This window comes from Leuresthes tenuis, unplaced genomic scaffold, assembly GCF_036924035.1.
Source record: "Leuresthes tenuis unplaced genomic scaffold, fLeuTen1.0.hap1 SCAF_12, whole genome shotgun sequence".
Classification (NCBI taxonomy): domain Eukaryota; kingdom Metazoa; phylum Chordata; class Actinopteri; order Atheriniformes; family Atherinopsidae; genus Leuresthes; species Leuresthes tenuis.
Genome location: NW_027325366.1, coordinates 17,926,752 through 17,942,942, shown reverse-complemented (window position 1 = coordinate 17,942,942; position 16,191 = coordinate 17,926,752). Strand labels below are relative to the sequence as shown.

At 42.3% G+C, this 16,191-nt stretch overlaps 3 protein-coding genes, 1 long non-coding RNA gene and 1 other non-coding gene across 6 annotated transcripts; 3 read left to right on the top strand and 2 right to left on the bottom strand.

Annotated features, from left to right (window-relative positions):
* Positions 1 to 530: 530 nt before the first annotated feature.
* mpc2b (mitochondrial pyruvate carrier 2b) lies at positions 531 to 5,120 on the top strand. Its single transcript, XM_072396768.1, has 5 exons — positions 531 to 882; positions 2,597 to 2,637; positions 2,834 to 2,918; positions 3,464 to 3,575; positions 4,032 to 5,120. The coding sequence occupies exons 1-5, from the start codon at positions 789 to 791 to the stop codon at positions 4,096 to 4,098; spliced, it is 399 nt and encodes a 132-aa protein (XP_072252869.1). The 5' UTR covers positions 531 to 788; the 3' UTR covers positions 4,099 to 5,120.
* On the top strand, positions 893 to 2,118 carry LOC140319173 (uncharacterized). The gene is made up of 2 exons (XR_011917945.1): positions 893 to 1,734; positions 1,826 to 2,118. It is a non-coding gene; the product is annotated as an uncharacterized lncRNA (long non-coding RNA).
* A 2,395-nt stretch (positions 5,121 to 7,515) lies between the features above and the next one.
* Positions 7,516 to 10,631, bottom strand: rpl24 (ribosomal protein L24). Its single transcript, XM_072396767.1, has 6 exons — positions 10,587 to 10,631; positions 10,385 to 10,460; positions 9,749 to 9,859; positions 8,386 to 8,522; positions 7,855 to 7,918; positions 7,516 to 7,644 (listed from the first exon to the last, which is right to left on the bottom strand). The coding sequence occupies exons 1-6, from the start codon at positions 10,589 to 10,591 to the stop codon at positions 7,564 to 7,566; spliced, it is 474 nt and encodes a 157-aa protein (XP_072252868.1). The 5' UTR covers positions 10,592 to 10,631; the 3' UTR covers positions 7,516 to 7,563.
* On the bottom strand, positions 9,306 to 9,486 carry LOC140266128 (small nucleolar RNA SNORA23). Its single transcript, XR_011906787.1, has one exon. It is a non-coding gene; the product is annotated as a small nucleolar RNA SNORA23 (small nucleolar RNA).
* A 295-nt stretch (positions 10,632 to 10,926) lies between the features above and the next one.
* cep97 (centrosomal protein 97) lies at positions 10,927 to 15,903 on the top strand. Of its 2 annotated transcripts, none has more exons than XM_072396766.1 (11): positions 10,927 to 11,207; positions 11,858 to 12,000; positions 12,153 to 12,311; positions 12,391 to 12,492; positions 12,593 to 12,706; positions 12,807 to 12,973; positions 13,074 to 13,238; positions 13,408 to 13,586; positions 13,721 to 14,363; positions 14,479 to 14,554; positions 14,837 to 15,903. In XM_072396766.1, the coding sequence occupies exons 1-11, from the start codon at positions 11,171 to 11,173 to the stop codon at positions 15,326 to 15,328; spliced, it is 2,277 nt and encodes a 758-aa protein (XP_072252867.1). In that variant the 5' UTR covers positions 10,927 to 11,170; the 3' UTR covers positions 15,329 to 15,903. The 2 variants fall into 2 exon arrangements, with proteins under 2 accessions (XP_072252867.1, XP_072252866.1); XM_072396765.1 differs by having other exon boundaries at positions 14,443 to 14,554.
* The last annotated feature ends 288 nt before the right edge of the window (positions 15,904 to 16,191 follow it).

Genomic DNA, 16,191 nt, shown 5'->3' with positions numbered 1-16,191 from the left:
GGATTTGGGCCTGTTGACTTTGTAACTATTTGTAACTCTCACAAGCAAACGGCCGCAACGTTGTGAGAACTAAGCTTTTGGTTAATTTGATAGCAAATAAATATTTTTGTGATACATAACATCACCTATAATGATCCCTATATTATTACATTCTAATTTATGCGTACATGATATTATAAAAGATTACATTTAGACATATTTAAAACTTTTTTTTCTTTGACAAATGAGCATTAATTCGGCACTTGGGGCATTTGTCTGTCCTGAGAGAGAGGATATTTTAAAAACTTTAGGGGCTCCGAAACTCTCAAATTCTCCCAAAAGAAAACGCAATACATCAGAAAACAAGTGAACACACGTATTTCTTATGTTTGCAGTGACATAGTTTAGCCTCAGCTTTGTTTCCACCTTGTTGGGACTCGACGGGCTCCAAAAGTAACGATCCTCACGGAAACCAATCACATTGAGGCCCGGACCAGCTGGACCAATGACAATCGTGAATAGCTGTAACTCCGCCCCTCACGCGGAAGGTTGCGCCGCAGAAAGTCACCTCGTCTTGTCGGTCAGGGAGAAGCTATAGACAGCTAGCATGCCCATAGTGCTACCGGGGGAAGGTCGACAGTAGGACAGCAACATCCTGTTCTGGCTTTAAACCCTTCTGTGTTTTATGTAAGCTGCACAAAGATAACGTTAGCTAAATTCTGTGACTGTTAAAGACAGTTAATCAGCGAGCTAACCCTTTAGCGAGCTAGCTTCTTCAGTGTCTTCTTTCCTTTCTGAACTATACGACCATGGCTGGGCTCAGAGCGTCCTACCACAGGATTTTGAACAAGATCGAGCATATGCTGCCCGCCAAACTGAGACCTCTGTACAATCACCCTGCAGGTATTGTACAGCTTGGCAAGTTATTTGGGATGCTGTTGGGTGTTTGATGCGGGCTGACCGTCCAGTTGTGGAGGAGAGTGAATGTTTATGTGTCCGAACTGAACATCATCCTGCAGAGACCACATGAGCAGCTGCTGTCAAATCTGGACGCTTGAACAACGTTAAAGTCATTGTTTTCATGTAATAATGTTGCCCCTGGCGACCCTAATCTGCTCTAACTCCACCTAAGCTTCTCAGTCTGTAAAGAATCGTATATGGCAGGAAAAGTGTGTAGCTTCCTAAAGCTTAGATTAAGGTACATTTATTAAGATTTTGAGGTCTGAGTGTGGCTAAATATGAATTTACTCCAGCCAGCATAACTCATGACACTGAACCTTTATCTCTTAACTGTGCAAATGAAAAATAAATGTGACAGTCAGCAATTGTCGTGTTGCAAGAATAAGCCGTGTTTGCATTGAGAGGTGGTCACGTGTTCAGCGTATTCAGGGAAACCTGGTCAAAGTGGTTAATATCTAGGTTATTTCCTTGATATAGTTACTAATCGTTGTAATTGGTTTCATTTTGAAACGAAAGCCCAAAGTGCCTTGTTTTGTCCCAACTTCCTGTCCAAAATTAAAAAATATTGAAAGTAAAAGGATATGAAGCAGAATAGCCAGCCTTGTCTCACTTGTGCGAGACTTGAAAACTATTAGATACTTACAACAGGTGAGCTGCTGTTGTGTTGAACATGTCACTAGCTTCTGCGCTCGCTCTACCTTAAAACCACACCTTCCCTCATGAAAGTATGTTATCAACCTGGTTTGGCACGCGAAATGTAATTAAACAGCACCACAAATTTCCCCCAGGAAAAAGGTAAGTAAACGCCTCTCTTGCGCCTTAGGATGAAATGCTTTCAACTGGATCATATTTCAGCAAATTGAATGTGTATCTCTTCTTTATTAAGTTAATCTGGGACTGGCACTGAGGCCTCTTTGACACTGATATAAACTTGAAGGGAAGAGTGAGATTAAACGGTAACTGGCGCCACTGGGGACACTCTGGCCTCTGTTTTGCCTGTGAAATCACACTGGAGCTCTCCTAGTCAAGGACACCTTTTTGATCAGGTATGAAGGGGCGGCGACAAAAGCCAACTCCCTCAAAGGTGGTTTGCAGTGACAGCCGTCCTCCTTTGGGAATACTGACTCCAGACCAGCGGTTTTTCATCACTGCCGCTGTAGCTTTTGTTATTATCATTATTGTTATCGTTTTCTTTTGTCCGATTTGTTTTTACAGATTACAAAGCGTGGAAGGAATCTTATCTACCGATGCACTACTTGAACTTAAAAATTTGTTGTGCTTAAGTTCTGTGATGTGGTGTCATGATGGGCTGATGTTTGGGTCACTGCAGGTTGCATCAGGCGCTTATTGGGATCTTTAACAAGTGCAAAGGTCTCATTATATAAAAGAAAACAAACCTAAGATGTAATAATGTGTTTATGTGTGTTTTTAGCACATGTGAGGACTGTAGTCAGGCCAGCGAACCTTTTTAGGACAAAACCGTTATTGCTCTGCCTGTAGAAGCTGTGTAACAGTAACTGCTTCCATTTGAAGTCCAACCTAGTCTAGATTTGTATTTCTATGACAGTATTCCCAGCATACAACTAATTCCAGATCATCTTTACCACCCGTTTGCTGCCAGATCTCACGCCTCCCTCTTTTATTCCCTTAATTCCAGGTCCAAAAACAGTTTTCTTCTGGGCCCCGATGTTTAAATGGGTAAGTGCACTTTCACACAGTCTAACCTGTGAACTTGTGTACACACTTACAGCAGCTGTTTCCAGCCTTTTCTGGCTTCTGATCCCAGTTTTAAACAAAGCTTTATTGACTTTACACTGTCGAGTCAGTGACATTGAATGGAATTCGATTGCCTTATAATTGTGACGAGGTTAAGATTTTGGGTTCTTCTCTGCAGGGTCTGGTCTTTGCTGGTTTGGCTGACATGACTCGACCCGCGGATAAACTCAGCACCTCCCAGTCTGCGGTGCTGACGGCCACAGGTGAGGCTGAGCAGTCAGATTCATCGTGATGTGTCGGTTTAAAACGCACGTTAATTTAATTTCTAATGGCGCTGGCGTTAATGGACCCTTCTGTGTTTCACCACCAGAAAAATAAAAGTAAATGCGGTGTGTGTGTCACAGTTTGCTTTCTAGAGCTTCATCTCAAACATCTTCAGTTTTGTATCCAGTTTAGAGTTCTTGGTTTAGAATTTTTTTTATTTTTTTTCCTTGCACATTACTTCAATTTAATAGTTTGCTACCAAACTATTTAGAGCCTGGTTTTAAGACGTAAAAACGTGCTCTGGTGACTCCTGTGCCCCCAGGTTTCAGCTGTATTAGTTCACCCGTCCAGTGTCCTCAGATAATTCAGCCAATCTGTGCCAAAGGTCGCCTGCTGCATCTTCTTTTGCAATCTGTTACTTCAAACAAATCTTATCAGTTCCTCTTTTGCCAAAACACAGACTCTGCTCTGAGGAGTCACTCTGTTTTTTGTTTGTTTTGTATCATTGAGCACAACCTCCTCTCCTTCTGTCCTCCACCCGCAGGGCTGATCTGGTCCAGATATTCGCTGGTTATAATCCCGAAGAACTGGAACCTTTTTGCTGTCAACTTCTTTGTCGGCAGCGCAGGATCCTCCCAGCTTTACAGGATCTGGAGGTGTGTGTGTGTTGAGAAAATATGACAGATGTCTCACTCCTCAGTGATGCATCAGTGGCCTCTGTCAGTGGACAAAGAGCCCAAGCCAGGAGTTGAACGTGGGGCGGCTGCATCGAAGAGCTACTCGGCAACCCAGATAATTGCTTTTTGGAAAGCAAAAGTCTGTGTCAAGTTTGGTTAATATTGGTTTTGGCAAAACCTTGGCCCGTGAATTGTTATTTACGTAACCTTTTTATAAAATCCAGTATGGTGGAAAATTGACATCATAGGGTTTTCTGAACTCTGTTCGATTGAAGGAGTCAATATTTTAGCGAGTTTTAGTGAAAATCAGCCAGGAAGTTGCAGCCTAACCCCAGGAACAGGTGGCAACAAAAACCTCCTCCTTGGTGCAGTCTTAAGAGCATCCTGAGACAAATAAAGTGCACATTTTCATCTTGTCCTTTTCCCCCCCTGCAGGTACAAGCAGGATAAGGCAGCAGAGGACAAATTGGCTGCAGAGGCCAAAGAGACTGCAGAGTCCTGAGGTCCCGCTGCGCTGCTGCTGACTCAAAGGGAGACTTTAACATCACCTCCTCATCATCCCATTCTGTCTCCATAACATCCATGCCATTACCAATATCGCTCACATACAGCCTGGTGTCCCTGCTGGAAATAAGCACTTTTCCCCCTAAGTTTCAGATTTCCTCAGGGTGTACAAAACAATCAAACAAACGAAAAAGAAAAAAAAAAAAACAACGAAGAAAGAGAGAAAAAGAACTTCTTCTTTTTTTAACTTTAGTCAACACACACTCAAGAATGGTGGCCATCAACGCACAAAAACTACTTGTTTAGTAACTTCTATGATTGTACAGAGTTTGACGTCCTTGTTTCACGTCTCGTGCACTAACGCGGGGACGTTTCCCGCCATCGTCTTTCAGGTGTAGCAATCGGTACCTCGAGCAAGTTTTTCCCCAAAAAACGTGTCAACCCTTGGATCTGTGTTGAAGCGTGTGTTTTAAGGAATGCTAGAAAATAATGGATCTGCAAAGGATGTCATCACGTTTTAACTTCTCATTCATCTATTTATAATTTGATGGGAGCCCAGGCATCTGTACAGTCAGCCGTCATTAAATCATCACTGATTACCATGTAGTGATTCCTTCCATTTTAATGGCTCCAAGTCTTTTAAATGTGTGAGAACAAACCTCTGACTTGCGAGTCACTTGAGATTTTCCCTTTTAATTTAATCCGCGTAAAGAGTTATTTTCTAATTGTGTATCAAGACTGCTGCAAATGCCACATACTTGACCTGTGCAGCTTTTGAAGTTGATCAATACAGCGAGTCAACCAGCAAAAGCTGGCACTGACTGTAACGACTCTAGGAAGATGTTTTTTGTTTTTTTTTGTTTCTCGCTGTCTTTATGCAGCGGAACCCCCTGGATAAATCGGCAATAATTGGTGTGATCACTTAATCTGATGACTGTTTTGATCAAATGGCACTTTGAGGACTGATTATTATGACTGTAATGGCTATGAAATGCTAATAAATACTGTCTAACACTTACAGTGTGGACATCTCGTAGAGATTTAACAACAAACTGGGGATTTTACACACTCGGATGACTTAATTTGTTAAATCTTACTTAGCTAACAGGCAGTTTCACCAAGTAGGGGAAACTGAGCAGGAGGATGACTTGATAGTTGGATTTGTGGAACAAATTGACCCAGATGTGAAGTCACAGTGTGGATGCGGTCATATTAAAGTACACCCTACTTCTAAGGTTTTGTGTATTAGGATAAAGAAATAAAAAAAAAATATATAGGTAAATACAAACTGCATTGAGCGACAACATGTGACATATTACATTTTATTGAAAGCTAAGACAAAATGCAGAAGCAGCATGTTTAACACCCTCGCAGGAGTTAAGCGGGTAAGATGGTTTCCAAACATTTTAAGTTTATTGACAAGGGGAGAAACATTCAGGACGGTCGTCGATCTTCCGAGAAGTGGACGTCCCGGCAAGTTCACCCCAAGGTCAGACTGCGGAATGGGTCGGAGAAACTGCCACAAAAAAACCAGCTACATCTCAGACTCTACGGGCCTCGGTTAGCACGTTGAATATTAAAGGTTCATGACAGTACATTTAAAAAAAAGACTGAACAGATTGGGTTTGTTTGGAAGGGTTGGAGGAGAACGTGTCAGCACGGCTTAGTTTTTGCAAAGCTGCATCTGAACAAGCCACAAGACCTCTGCAAAAATGTCCTTTGGACAGATGAGACCAAAGTGGAGATGTTTATGTATTTTAGAGACAAATGTGAGGCCATCTGTCTGCCGTATAAAGCTTGGCTCTAAATGAATCCTACAGCGGGACAATTATCGCCCAAAAACGCAACATCGCATCCGGTCAAACGCCAGACCTCAACCTCATCTGATTGCAAAGCTGTGGTGGGACCTTAAGAGAGCCGTGAACACATAAATACCCACAAACCTCAATGAGCTGAAGTAACGTTGTAAAGAAAAGCGGGCCAAAGTTACTGATAAAAACTGATAATAAAATGATTTAATCAAGTCATTGTTGCTGAAGGTGTTTCTACAAGATGCTGAGCCATGGGGAAAAAAACACACCTGGAACCAGATCCCATTTATTATATCTAAAACACTGGAATTGAAGAAGAATGTCTTCTTTTCCACATGATTGTGTGTTGGCAATCAAGACGTGAGTGTTTTACTTTAAAACATTAATTTAGATGTTTTTATCCAAAGCAAGTGAGGAACAAAGTGGGGGCATTGCAGGGTTCAGTATTTTGTCTAATTATTCTCTGACATGTAGACCAAACAAGAATTCCATCAGCTGCTTTTTCCACTGTTGCCATCACATAATGTCGGGATGAGATTCGCCCTCATTTCTCACGTAGCGGAGTCAACAATGAATGCAGGAGGCTTTGAACAGCTCTTTTTGTGTCTCGTGCGACAGACACATGACTTAGTGTTTCCAGTATAAACAGCTTCTCCTTACAAGAGGGCAACTCTGGTCAGGAAACAGGCGCTAAGAAGGAAGCTCGTCTCCCTCCTTTGTTTCCACCGAGAACTGCAGAGCAGTCCAATCATTGTTAGACCAGCAACACTGTTACGAGTCACCTGCTTGAAGAACAAAACTTCCGCTCAGAGGTAAGTTCCATGCAAAAGTTACAGGTTCCCCACATTCAGAGGATGTTTATTTAGCTCTTTCATTTTGTAAAAGAATAAAACACATCCCAGATATGACAGAGACGTACAGATGTGATTTGTGTTTTTTTTCTCCAGATTTTCATAGAAAATTGTCCAAAATGTCAGCGTCGACCTGTACACTTACAGTAGAGGTATTGATTGCCGTCTCCCCTGACATCATCTCCAACATGTGTGTCACCATCGGTGATTGCGTAGATTTGTTTATCTTCCTCAGTCAGCCATCTTTACAAGTTTCATTGGATCTGTACCAAAGTAAAGTTCCAGCATCATCTCCTCGCTGACTATCACTGTCATCCAAAGGCTATGACTGCTTACCTCAGCCCACTGTAACCTTGATTTCATCTATTTAGGTCTTGGTGATGGTTCATGTTTGACTTTTCTGGATGGAAATCCCATTTCCTTCAGCCACTTTGTTACAGCTCGAGCCCATACATCATTTTGGTTTACGGGCGCTTGATATTTTTGTGACATTTAGATGGAGTCTTTGTGGCTTGCAGGGCTCACACAGGTTTTTTTTAAAAATTTTTTTAATTAATTTATTTTTTAAGAGGTGATAGATCCCAGAACTGTAGTGGGAGCCAAAGTGCAAGTTTCTCTAGAATTACTTTAAGATGAATAAAAATAAAAAAAAGTAAAAATTTAAAAAAAAAAGCACATAAAAGTAATAAAATTCCACTTTAAAATAAATGCAAATAAAAAAATAATTAAAATAAATAAATCAATAACAAGTGATGGGAAACCTTGACATTTTATTCACAACCATAAAAATTGAGTCAGGTTTTAGCGTTTTCCACCAACACGGGGTGCGCTGATCTTCATGGGCTTGGCGATCTTGGGTTTCTGTGCAGTCTTGGCAGAAGTCTACAAAGAGAAAGAAATTAAATACAGCATACTCAAATCTGAAATAGTCACCGAAGACTTCAGCCAACACACAGACTGTGCTATTATTAATGTGCAACTTGTGTAAACTTGTCAGATACAGAAATCAGTCTTTATGACCACATTTAAAAGTTTCCAGGCATTAGAAATTAATCATATTGATGGACCTATTTTAATAACAGCGGATCTCACCTTTGCACTTGCAGTAGCGGGCTTCTTTGCTGCCTGCTTCGCCTTCTTGGCCTCCTTGGCAGCTCTGAGAGAGCAAGGAGAACAAAAATCAATTTAAGTACGAGTGGGCAATATGGATGAAATCCTCTCACTTTTATGCCATAGAGGGAGTGTTAAAGTGGCCGAGAGACAAGTCATGACTTCCAGGCAGAACCTTCTGCATAAATTCACAACAAAACTAGGATACAGAGATCTGTGAGGTGTCGGTTCAGCCTTTACAGCTTATGTGAGAAGCTTTGTAAACTAGCAAAACTATACAAAAGTTCAACTGAGTTCAACCCAGTCTGTGGAGTTTTGAATTAGATTATGGATGGAGACTGGTCTCCATTTAATGTCATTAAATCTTCCGATAACATAATTTCATGGTTGAAATGGACCTCAGCACGATCTCCCTTTAAAGCCTCACGGTTGGTTGAAACATCTAAAAAGAGTCCTATTACATGTGACAGTTCAGTCCTAAATTGGTGAAAGATTTTCAGTTTGTTCTCTCACCTGATGGCCTGCTCCCTCTGGGCCTTGCGGACCTCGGGCTTCTGGTTCCTCTTGGCCATGATCTCAGCCAGGGAGGCCCCAGTGATGGCCCTCTGGAACTTAACTGCACGGCGGGTACGCTTCTTTGTCACCTCTTCCTGTTAAAACATGATCGGAACAATTGATTTAACAAAGGGCAAAAAGCTACGTGTGCAGGGTGAAACTGGCATTGCAGGACACGCCACTCGGCTGATTCCAGCTGTATGCCAGCTGTACGTGTGTAATCACAGATACGCTTGTGAACAGATTCAACAGATGTGAACTTTAAACGTGTTAAGAACATGAGATCATTTTTAACTACACTCATAAATACTAAATTACCTTTAAATACCATCAGCTGGTCTTTAAACAACATTTATATAAACCGGTTTTGCTGTTTGCAAGAGGTATCCAGACATGGCTGAGTAAATGAAGACACTGAAAGGGAGGGAAAATGAGGCAAATGCTGACATCTGTGGAGAAGATGAGCTGTCTCCCTGTGCTGTGGTGTTCCACAAACAGAAATTCAGAACACACTAAAGGATGAGGAGTCAAGTAAAGTAACCGAAGCTTTAAGTGACATAATAACGTGACTAACTAGAGAAAAAGCAAAATAAAAAGTTCTGAGAACCTTCCAAAGTTATCTCTGAACTGCCTCTGGCTCCAGCAACCAAAGCACTAACAGATTATCATTTCTCAAGAGCACCAAGTCTCCAACCACCTTTAATGGTGCAATTTCTGACCCCGCCATCAATAGTTTAGGTAAAAGCGAGAGATTGTTTAAAAACCAGCTGCTCAACAGATACCGTAAACAAATGTTCTCATCAAATGCCTCCTAGTATGCCCGCAGTACTCTTCACCAGTTAGTGTGACATAGAATACAACAATTACAGCTAATGATGTTTTGTTGGAGCGTTTGGAGGCTGGCCGATGGTGAGATGTCAGTGAAGACGTCAAAGGCCAGTACTATGATCTCCAGATGTTCTATGGCTGCAGATGTGGAGTGAGCACTGCTGCCAAAACTGCAAAACACAGTCCAGCAACAGCACATAACACGGACCAACACCGTGCACACCATTCACCTGCAGCCAAAAGCGATATAGATGAATGACTGTTGCAGTGACATCTGCTAGTTTAGACCAACAGCTACACAATATGTATTGATTCCCTGTTTTAAATCAACCATTCTTGGTAAAAAGTAGCTTTTGAACAATGAAATTGTTTTTATGACAGGGCACTGGCGTTTACTGCTGTGAGACAGCATGTCAACATGGATTTAGAGACAAAATACTCTACAGACAACTGCTCGTTATCCATTTCAAGACACGTAAAGGATGGTACTCACAGACTGGCCCTTCTTGTGCTTGCGCCTGTACAGCACAGTCCAGTTGATCTGTCTGGGGTTCCTCTTGGCCAGGAAGGCAGACTCGCACTTGGCGTTCAAAAACTGGAACACCTGACAAAAAAAAGAAAGATAAACTTAACTGTGACTTTGTAGGCATTTCTCACAGAAAGATAAGAGCTGTTAAACGCTAATAAGCCTTGCATTTAGGCAGCGTTGTAACAATGGGTTGCAGGGTAAATGCAGTAATAGTAAATGGAGTGTTATTCATCACAGAAACCTATACAGTGATAGTTTACCTCTGAACGCACGAAATGTAAAACTATTAAATCAAATCTGTATAAATGTTACATTTAAAGACACTTCAACTTGCAAACACATCTGGCTCTACCGTGGCTGTATTAAATAGCTGTGTTAGTGAACAGAAATGTTACAGAGAATGCGCAACTTGAAAGTTAAGTCATGGTGACGCTAGCATGTTAAGCTAGCAGTTTCACAGAATTAAGACGGGGCCTAAGCCAGATTCTGACAGACATTTTAAAATATGTTATACTTCACTCTCGGTAAACCCTACATTTATTCAACATTTAATCTGCAAATAGACCGAGGGGAGCCCGGTGTAATATGTGGAATGGTTACCTTTCCGTCTATCCTGGCGTATCGGCGGCCATGGCCGGGGTATATTTTATACCCACTGAAACTACACAACTCGACCCTGTAAACGACAAATATAAGACATCACTGAAAGAAAAGTCAAAACAATTCTTCACAATATCGATAACATCTTTAAAATGTTTGTCTAGGAGTTGAGATGGCATTTGATATTATTCCATACACTCACTTCATGATGGCTACGAGAGGGCTCAAAACCGGAAAGAAAGATGACGGAAGCGGAAACTCAATTACAGACCATATATTGATATTTATTTAATAATAAATATGTGTCATTAACGTATTATATGTTTATTTTAAAAAATACTCAGAACAATTAGCTATTTGCTATTTAAAAACAATTTAAATTAAAGTCATATTTTGGTCAATCACTACAACGTTGACGTCACAATTTGACGGTTACCTAGCAAGCACAGGAACTAAACAGTAAGCTTTATGGCTTGCATAGGGTAGTGAACAAGATCTAAACTCTTTGAAGACTTTTTTTAAATGAATTCCAGTACGTTTTGGTGATAAAACTTATTGACTACGCTCTTACTTTCTTTACTATATTCCAGTTGGCGGTCCACAGCAACACAGTTGAAAAGTTGTAGTTTTTTCGACACCGAAAGGTGCAACCCCAGAAGGGACGACGGAGACACATTAAACTACATTTCCCAGAAAAACAAACGTCAGTGCCGATTGACTTCTTGTCTTTCCCAGGACGGCTACCAGAGTTGTTAGCTAACACTTGGCGCTGTCTGGAACGACAGGATGGGTGTATCAGACTTACAATTTGACACAAATGCTGGTAAGACATATATTAGTTGTTTTGTTCAGACAGCGACAACTCGCGTTTCTTTAATGGTAGCCGCAGTGTTGGCTGCATCAGAGCTGCCGTTAGCTCGTTAACGTTACCAGCAAATACAAACATCCGCTGTTAGTCCTTCTATATTAGATTCACAGACTGTGTTATGGCGAAGTTGAACAAATTTTAAAATCAAATCATCTCTTATTATGTGGGATTATGCTTCTTCAAGTCTTGTCAGATTGCGGGAAAGTATAAATTTGGAAGTATATAGATTTCTTTAATCCCTTGTTTGTCCTCTAAATAGTCTGCTGCCGTGTCTTCTGATGCCTTCGTGTTACCAGCAACAATTACAGCAAGAACGTGTAAACCTACGCAAAACTCTGGTCAAAGACTGGAGGCAGCGTGTTTGTGTTCATAATGTAATAGATCTTCTGATAAGATTATCCAGATCTCCAGTCATGCACAGTACGTTGGGGCTTGTTTACTGAATTTCAGCTAAAGGTAGAGAAGTCAAAGGCTGGTGTAAGACAAGAAGTATGAAGTATGAAGACTTAGAAAAAGCTCCCAAACCCCGGATTCATCATGAAATGAATAGAATGACAGTGATGACTGTTTTTCAGTCAGCTCACTGCCATCCTTTCTCTTGACAGGACCTGTGGTGGATCTTTCAGCTCGAGGCATGCAGAAACTGGATCCCAGTTTCACTTGCTCTGAGGACACTCATACTCTCATCTTGGATCGTAACAACATCATGAAGCTGGATCACCTAGAACGGAGCCCAACCCTGCAGCAGGTCTCAAAACCTTTTAAACTCTCGGCTCTTTTTGCTCAGTTTTCATTCCCTTTATTTGCATAGTCAGACAGTTGAATTTAGTGACCAGTGTCTAAACACTAATACCTCTTTTAACGTGTCCTAATTTGAAATCTTTGTCTTCTCCTTTTCAGCTATCTGTGGCCAATAACCGTCTGGTGAGAATGATGGGTGTGTCTCGACTGACAGAGCTGAGAGTGCTCAATCTTCCCAATAACAGCATTGGTTACATTGAGGGACTACGAGATCTGCCTCATCTAGAATGGCTCAACCTGTCTGGGAACAATATTAAGGTGAGGAGAAGAAAGGCTCCCAAATATTGAATTTACAAATAACGTTAGATGTTTTAACCAAGGCCCCAATCTGTGACAGGTCATTGAGCAACTTAACAACTGCGTGTCCCTTCAACATTTGGATCTGTCTGACAATAACATATCTAACATTGGCGATCTGACTAAACTGGTGGCATTAAAGGTCAGTGTTAAACTTTGAGGTAATTTGCGCTTAAGCAAAAATATCGAACTTGCAATGGATGTTTTGGATATCTGCTGCAAATGTTCTGTCATCTTTGCAGACACTTTTACTTCATGGAAACAGCATTACAACTCTTCGCACCGTTCCCGCTCACCTTCCTGCCCATTTATCCATTCTCTCCCTGGCAGAAAATGAGATAAGGGATCTTAATGAGGTAAACATTTCTTCCTTTGGATTCAGTTCTAATGATTCTTATTTACATTACAAAAAAAGGCAAATTGTTATTGACCGTTGCTAATCTGATTACTCCCCAGGTGTCATATCTGGCACCTCTTCACGAACTGGAGCAGCTGTCCATTATGAGCAACCCTTGTGTCATGGCGACTCCCTCGTTGCCAGGTTTTGATTATCGACCCTACATCATGAGTTGGTGCCTGAGCCTGAAGGTCCTCGACGGCTATGTGGTGACACAGAAAGAAGGGTGGGTCTGTCTCTGTGCTGTTACAGTTTGCTAATTAATCACGACCCATAAGTTTGAATCCTTTTTTTTCAATCATCATGTTCATCTGTAACACTTTCAGTCTCAAAGCGGAATGGCTTTACAGTCAGGGTAAAGGTCGCTCATATCGTCCGGGACAGCATGTTCAGCTGGTTCAGTACTTGGCTACAGTTTGCCCTCTGACCGCATCGCCAGCCCTGGAGACAGCAGAAGATGCTAAACTGGAGAAGATCCTCAGTAAACAGAGGTATAAATCTCATTGTAGCAGTGCTGCTTCCCATATGAACCCCAGACAACATGACAGCAAGACTATTATCGTTCACTACCCACTTCATGGTCTCACTAACGCACAACATCTGTAATGGAAAGTATTTACTTGAAAACCCTCTAGCTGGAACTGATGTTTTTTCTCTCAGGTTTCATCAAAGGCAACTGCTTGAGGAGACCCAGGGAGGCTGTTCAAGCCCTCCTCGTCCAACTCAGCTGGATGTAGAGAAGCACAGCCCCTCACATGCAGTTCCACAGGGGGGAGCTGAAGAGGTGAATAAAATCACTACACCTGGACCAGCTGGTGCTCCATCAGCCCAGGAGAAGGGTGAGAGGGTCACTACTGTTGCGACTCTGCCTGAGGGCATTATGCATGTCTTTATATTACTTTTCTTTACAAATAGTTGTGATTCTGACCCCTCTTTGCGATCCTAATTGTGGGGCATGTCCACTTTTGTGTAGAGCCAGTCGTGCAGTTGAACACCTGGGTGAGCTGCGATCCCTCTCATCCATCGCTGCCAGTGGTCCGCAGCCCCAAGCTTGCAGAGGAACACCTTTCCTTGGAGGATGTGCAGACTGATGAGGACAAACTCAACAGCAGCATGCTTTCCTCAGAGTCCACGTTTCTCCCCTTCACTTCAGATGTGGAGCCACTAACGACCCACTCTGACAGCGAAGACGAGACAGAGACCTTTGAGCCCGATTCTCTGGCTCCGAAGCGGCCGGCACAAGCCAGAAAGCCAAACGCAGACAAGAGGCATCGTTCGCCCCCAGCGGATAGGAGTGAAAGGAGGACCCTTGAAGAGGAGGTTATTTCCACAACAGCTGGATCCTTGGCGGTCAGAGTTGGCACACAGGACGATCCGGAAACATCCCCGAACTTTGGTAAAGCAGAAATGAAAGAAGCTCCTAAGAAGGAGGACGTGCAAATGTGTGTGAGGAAACCAGGTGTGATGGAAGCAGACAAGGCAGCGGTTCAAATACAGTCCTGGTGGCGGGGACACTACACCCGATGCTGTCACCCTGCGGCCAGAGAAGTGCGCTGTGAAATCCGTCTGCGGAGGATGCAAGAACACATCCTCTTCCTGTCTGACAAGTTGGACACGTAAGACACTGACTGGCAGTACTGAATGAACTCTTTCTGCAACTCTCATGAAAGAATCTATATCTCTTATTTATTCCAGTGCCTTTGGTAAAGTTAAATCGTGTGTGTTTTGCAGTGTGCAGAAGCAGTACGAGGAGGAGAGGTTGCAAAGGCTGGTTCAGGAGGAGGCTGTAAAGTTTCTATGGAAAGAGGTCAACAACTGAAATTATTCTTATGATTTTTGCTGGATGGTCATTTGAGTTTAAAACTGAACTGCAGTAGGTTAAAAATGAACTCATGGCATCAAGTAAAAGATGAAACATTCATGTCAAACTTTCAGGCAGGCAAAAAAAAAAATGAAAGTGCAAAAAATATAAGAATTTTGTCATCCTTAACTTTATGCCTAATGAAACCAGGTCATCCTTTAATGACAGGGTGCTCTACCCTTTTGAAGCTTTTAAAGTTCCTGTGTTTGACCTGTGTTTGACCTGTAGCTCCAGTCCATGCAGCAGTGGAAGCAGTCCGTGGAGCACCAGCTGGCAGCTGTCACTCAGGCCGTCACTGCAGATCAGATCTCATCTCCAGCACTCTGTAAGGCAACCCCACCAGCTGCCTCCGGCACTGCGAACCCACCGATCACAGACGTCTCCATCCCCGACTCTGGCTTTCAGTCAACCAGCGATCAGCAGGCAACGCAGGAGGACAGCTTCCTGAGCAGCGGAACGGCCGACTCTCTGAAGACGGTGCGAGCTCTGAGTCCGCTTCGAAGCGGCTTCACCGGTGCCAGCGATGGTGTGGACAGTGCAGACTGCAGCCTGCTGGAGCAATACCTGTCTTCTGTACAGCAGAGGGAGGACGAGGCTGAGGAAGGGATTGGAGAGAAGTTAGAAACGCCACAACCCTCCTCACCAGTGTCACCCAGCAGGACAACACCCACCACCTCCCCCACGCAGAAGGCAGCAGGAACATCTCCTGGTTCTGCCTAAGAGTGCTCACCTGATACACAATCCTCCAGAACTACTGAGAGCGTGTCAATTAGTGTGGCATTCAGATGTGTGCCTCCCACTTGAGACTCTGACCTTGTCGTTTTGATCTCATATGAAGTTTTCTTAATTTCTGCTATTTATTAAGACTGAACACAGAACAAGCTTGAAACACTAACTGAGTGTGAATGTAATTCAAGTTGTTTTTTTTTTACTACATGTTCTTTTATTTATGGACAGTTTTTTTCCCTTAAAGACACTGATTGTGATGTAGCGAATGTGTATTGTTAAAGCAGTTATTTCATGCTATCCTATAGCCTCCACTACTAAGAAACTATGGTAACCTGTTCTATTTATCAATGTCCACCGCTTGCATCAGCTACTCGGAATAGACGACAAACAGGTTATATTACAGGTTGTTAAACACAATGCGCTTATAACCACAGATATAGTATCTCAGTGTCAATCGTTAACCTGTTTCCTATCAGCTATGTCTGTCATTATCTGATAACTGACAGAAAAAATGTGATATTCCTGAGCAAACTTTTAAATAAACATGCAATTGCCCATTTTTAAAACGTGTGTGTGAAAGTGTGGCTGCAGCTACGCTCAGGCTGTATTCCTCAGTTATATTCGCGTTGGTGTTAAAAGAACACAAAAGGGAATGATGCAATTGGAAAACATTAGAAAATGACTTTATTAAATCCCAAAGGGGAACAGCGTATAATAATGGATCCTTGATGACTTGAACTGAATAAATAAGAACGAGCACAAACATGCATTGTTTGTCCGGCTGTGGGCAGCGTCGGGCCGTACTGCAGAACAGATTTTATATTTATATTTATATTTAAGTATATTTCACAGGG

Bases quoted from the DNA above. Each gene is read 5' to 3' on its own strand.
- mpc2b (XM_072396768.1), top strand. From the start codon at position 789: ATGGCTGGGCTCAGAGCGTCCTACCACAGGATTTTGAACAAGATCGAG. The intron at 883-2,596 runs GTATTGTACAGC...CCTTAATTCCAG, and splicing joins TCTGTACAATCACCCTGCAG to GTCCAAAAACAGTTTTCTTC. The intron at 2,919-3,463 runs GTGAGGCTGAGC...CTCCACCCGCAG, and splicing joins TGCGGTGCTGACGGCCACAG to GGCTGATCTGGTCCAGATAT.
- rpl24 (XM_072396767.1), bottom strand. The intron at 9,860-10,384 runs GTAACCATTCCA...TTTTTTTGTCAG, and splicing joins ACGCCAGGATAGACGGAAAG to GTGTTCCAGTTTTTGAACGC. The intron at 7,919-8,385 runs GTGAGAGAACAA...TTGCTCTCTCAG, and splicing joins CAGAGGGAGCAGGCCATCAG to AGCTGCCAAGGAGGCCAAGA.
- cep97 (XM_072396765.1), top strand. From the start codon at position 11,171: ATGGGTGTATCAGACTTACAATTTGACACAAATGCTG. The intron at 13,239-13,407 runs GTATAAATCTCA...TTTTTCTCTCAG, and splicing joins AAGATCCTCAGTAAACAGAG to GTTTCATCAAAGGCAACTGC. The intron at 14,555-14,836 runs GTCAACAACTGA...TTTGACCTGTAG, and splicing joins TAAAGTTTCTATGGAAAGAG to CTCCAGTCCATGCAGCAGTG.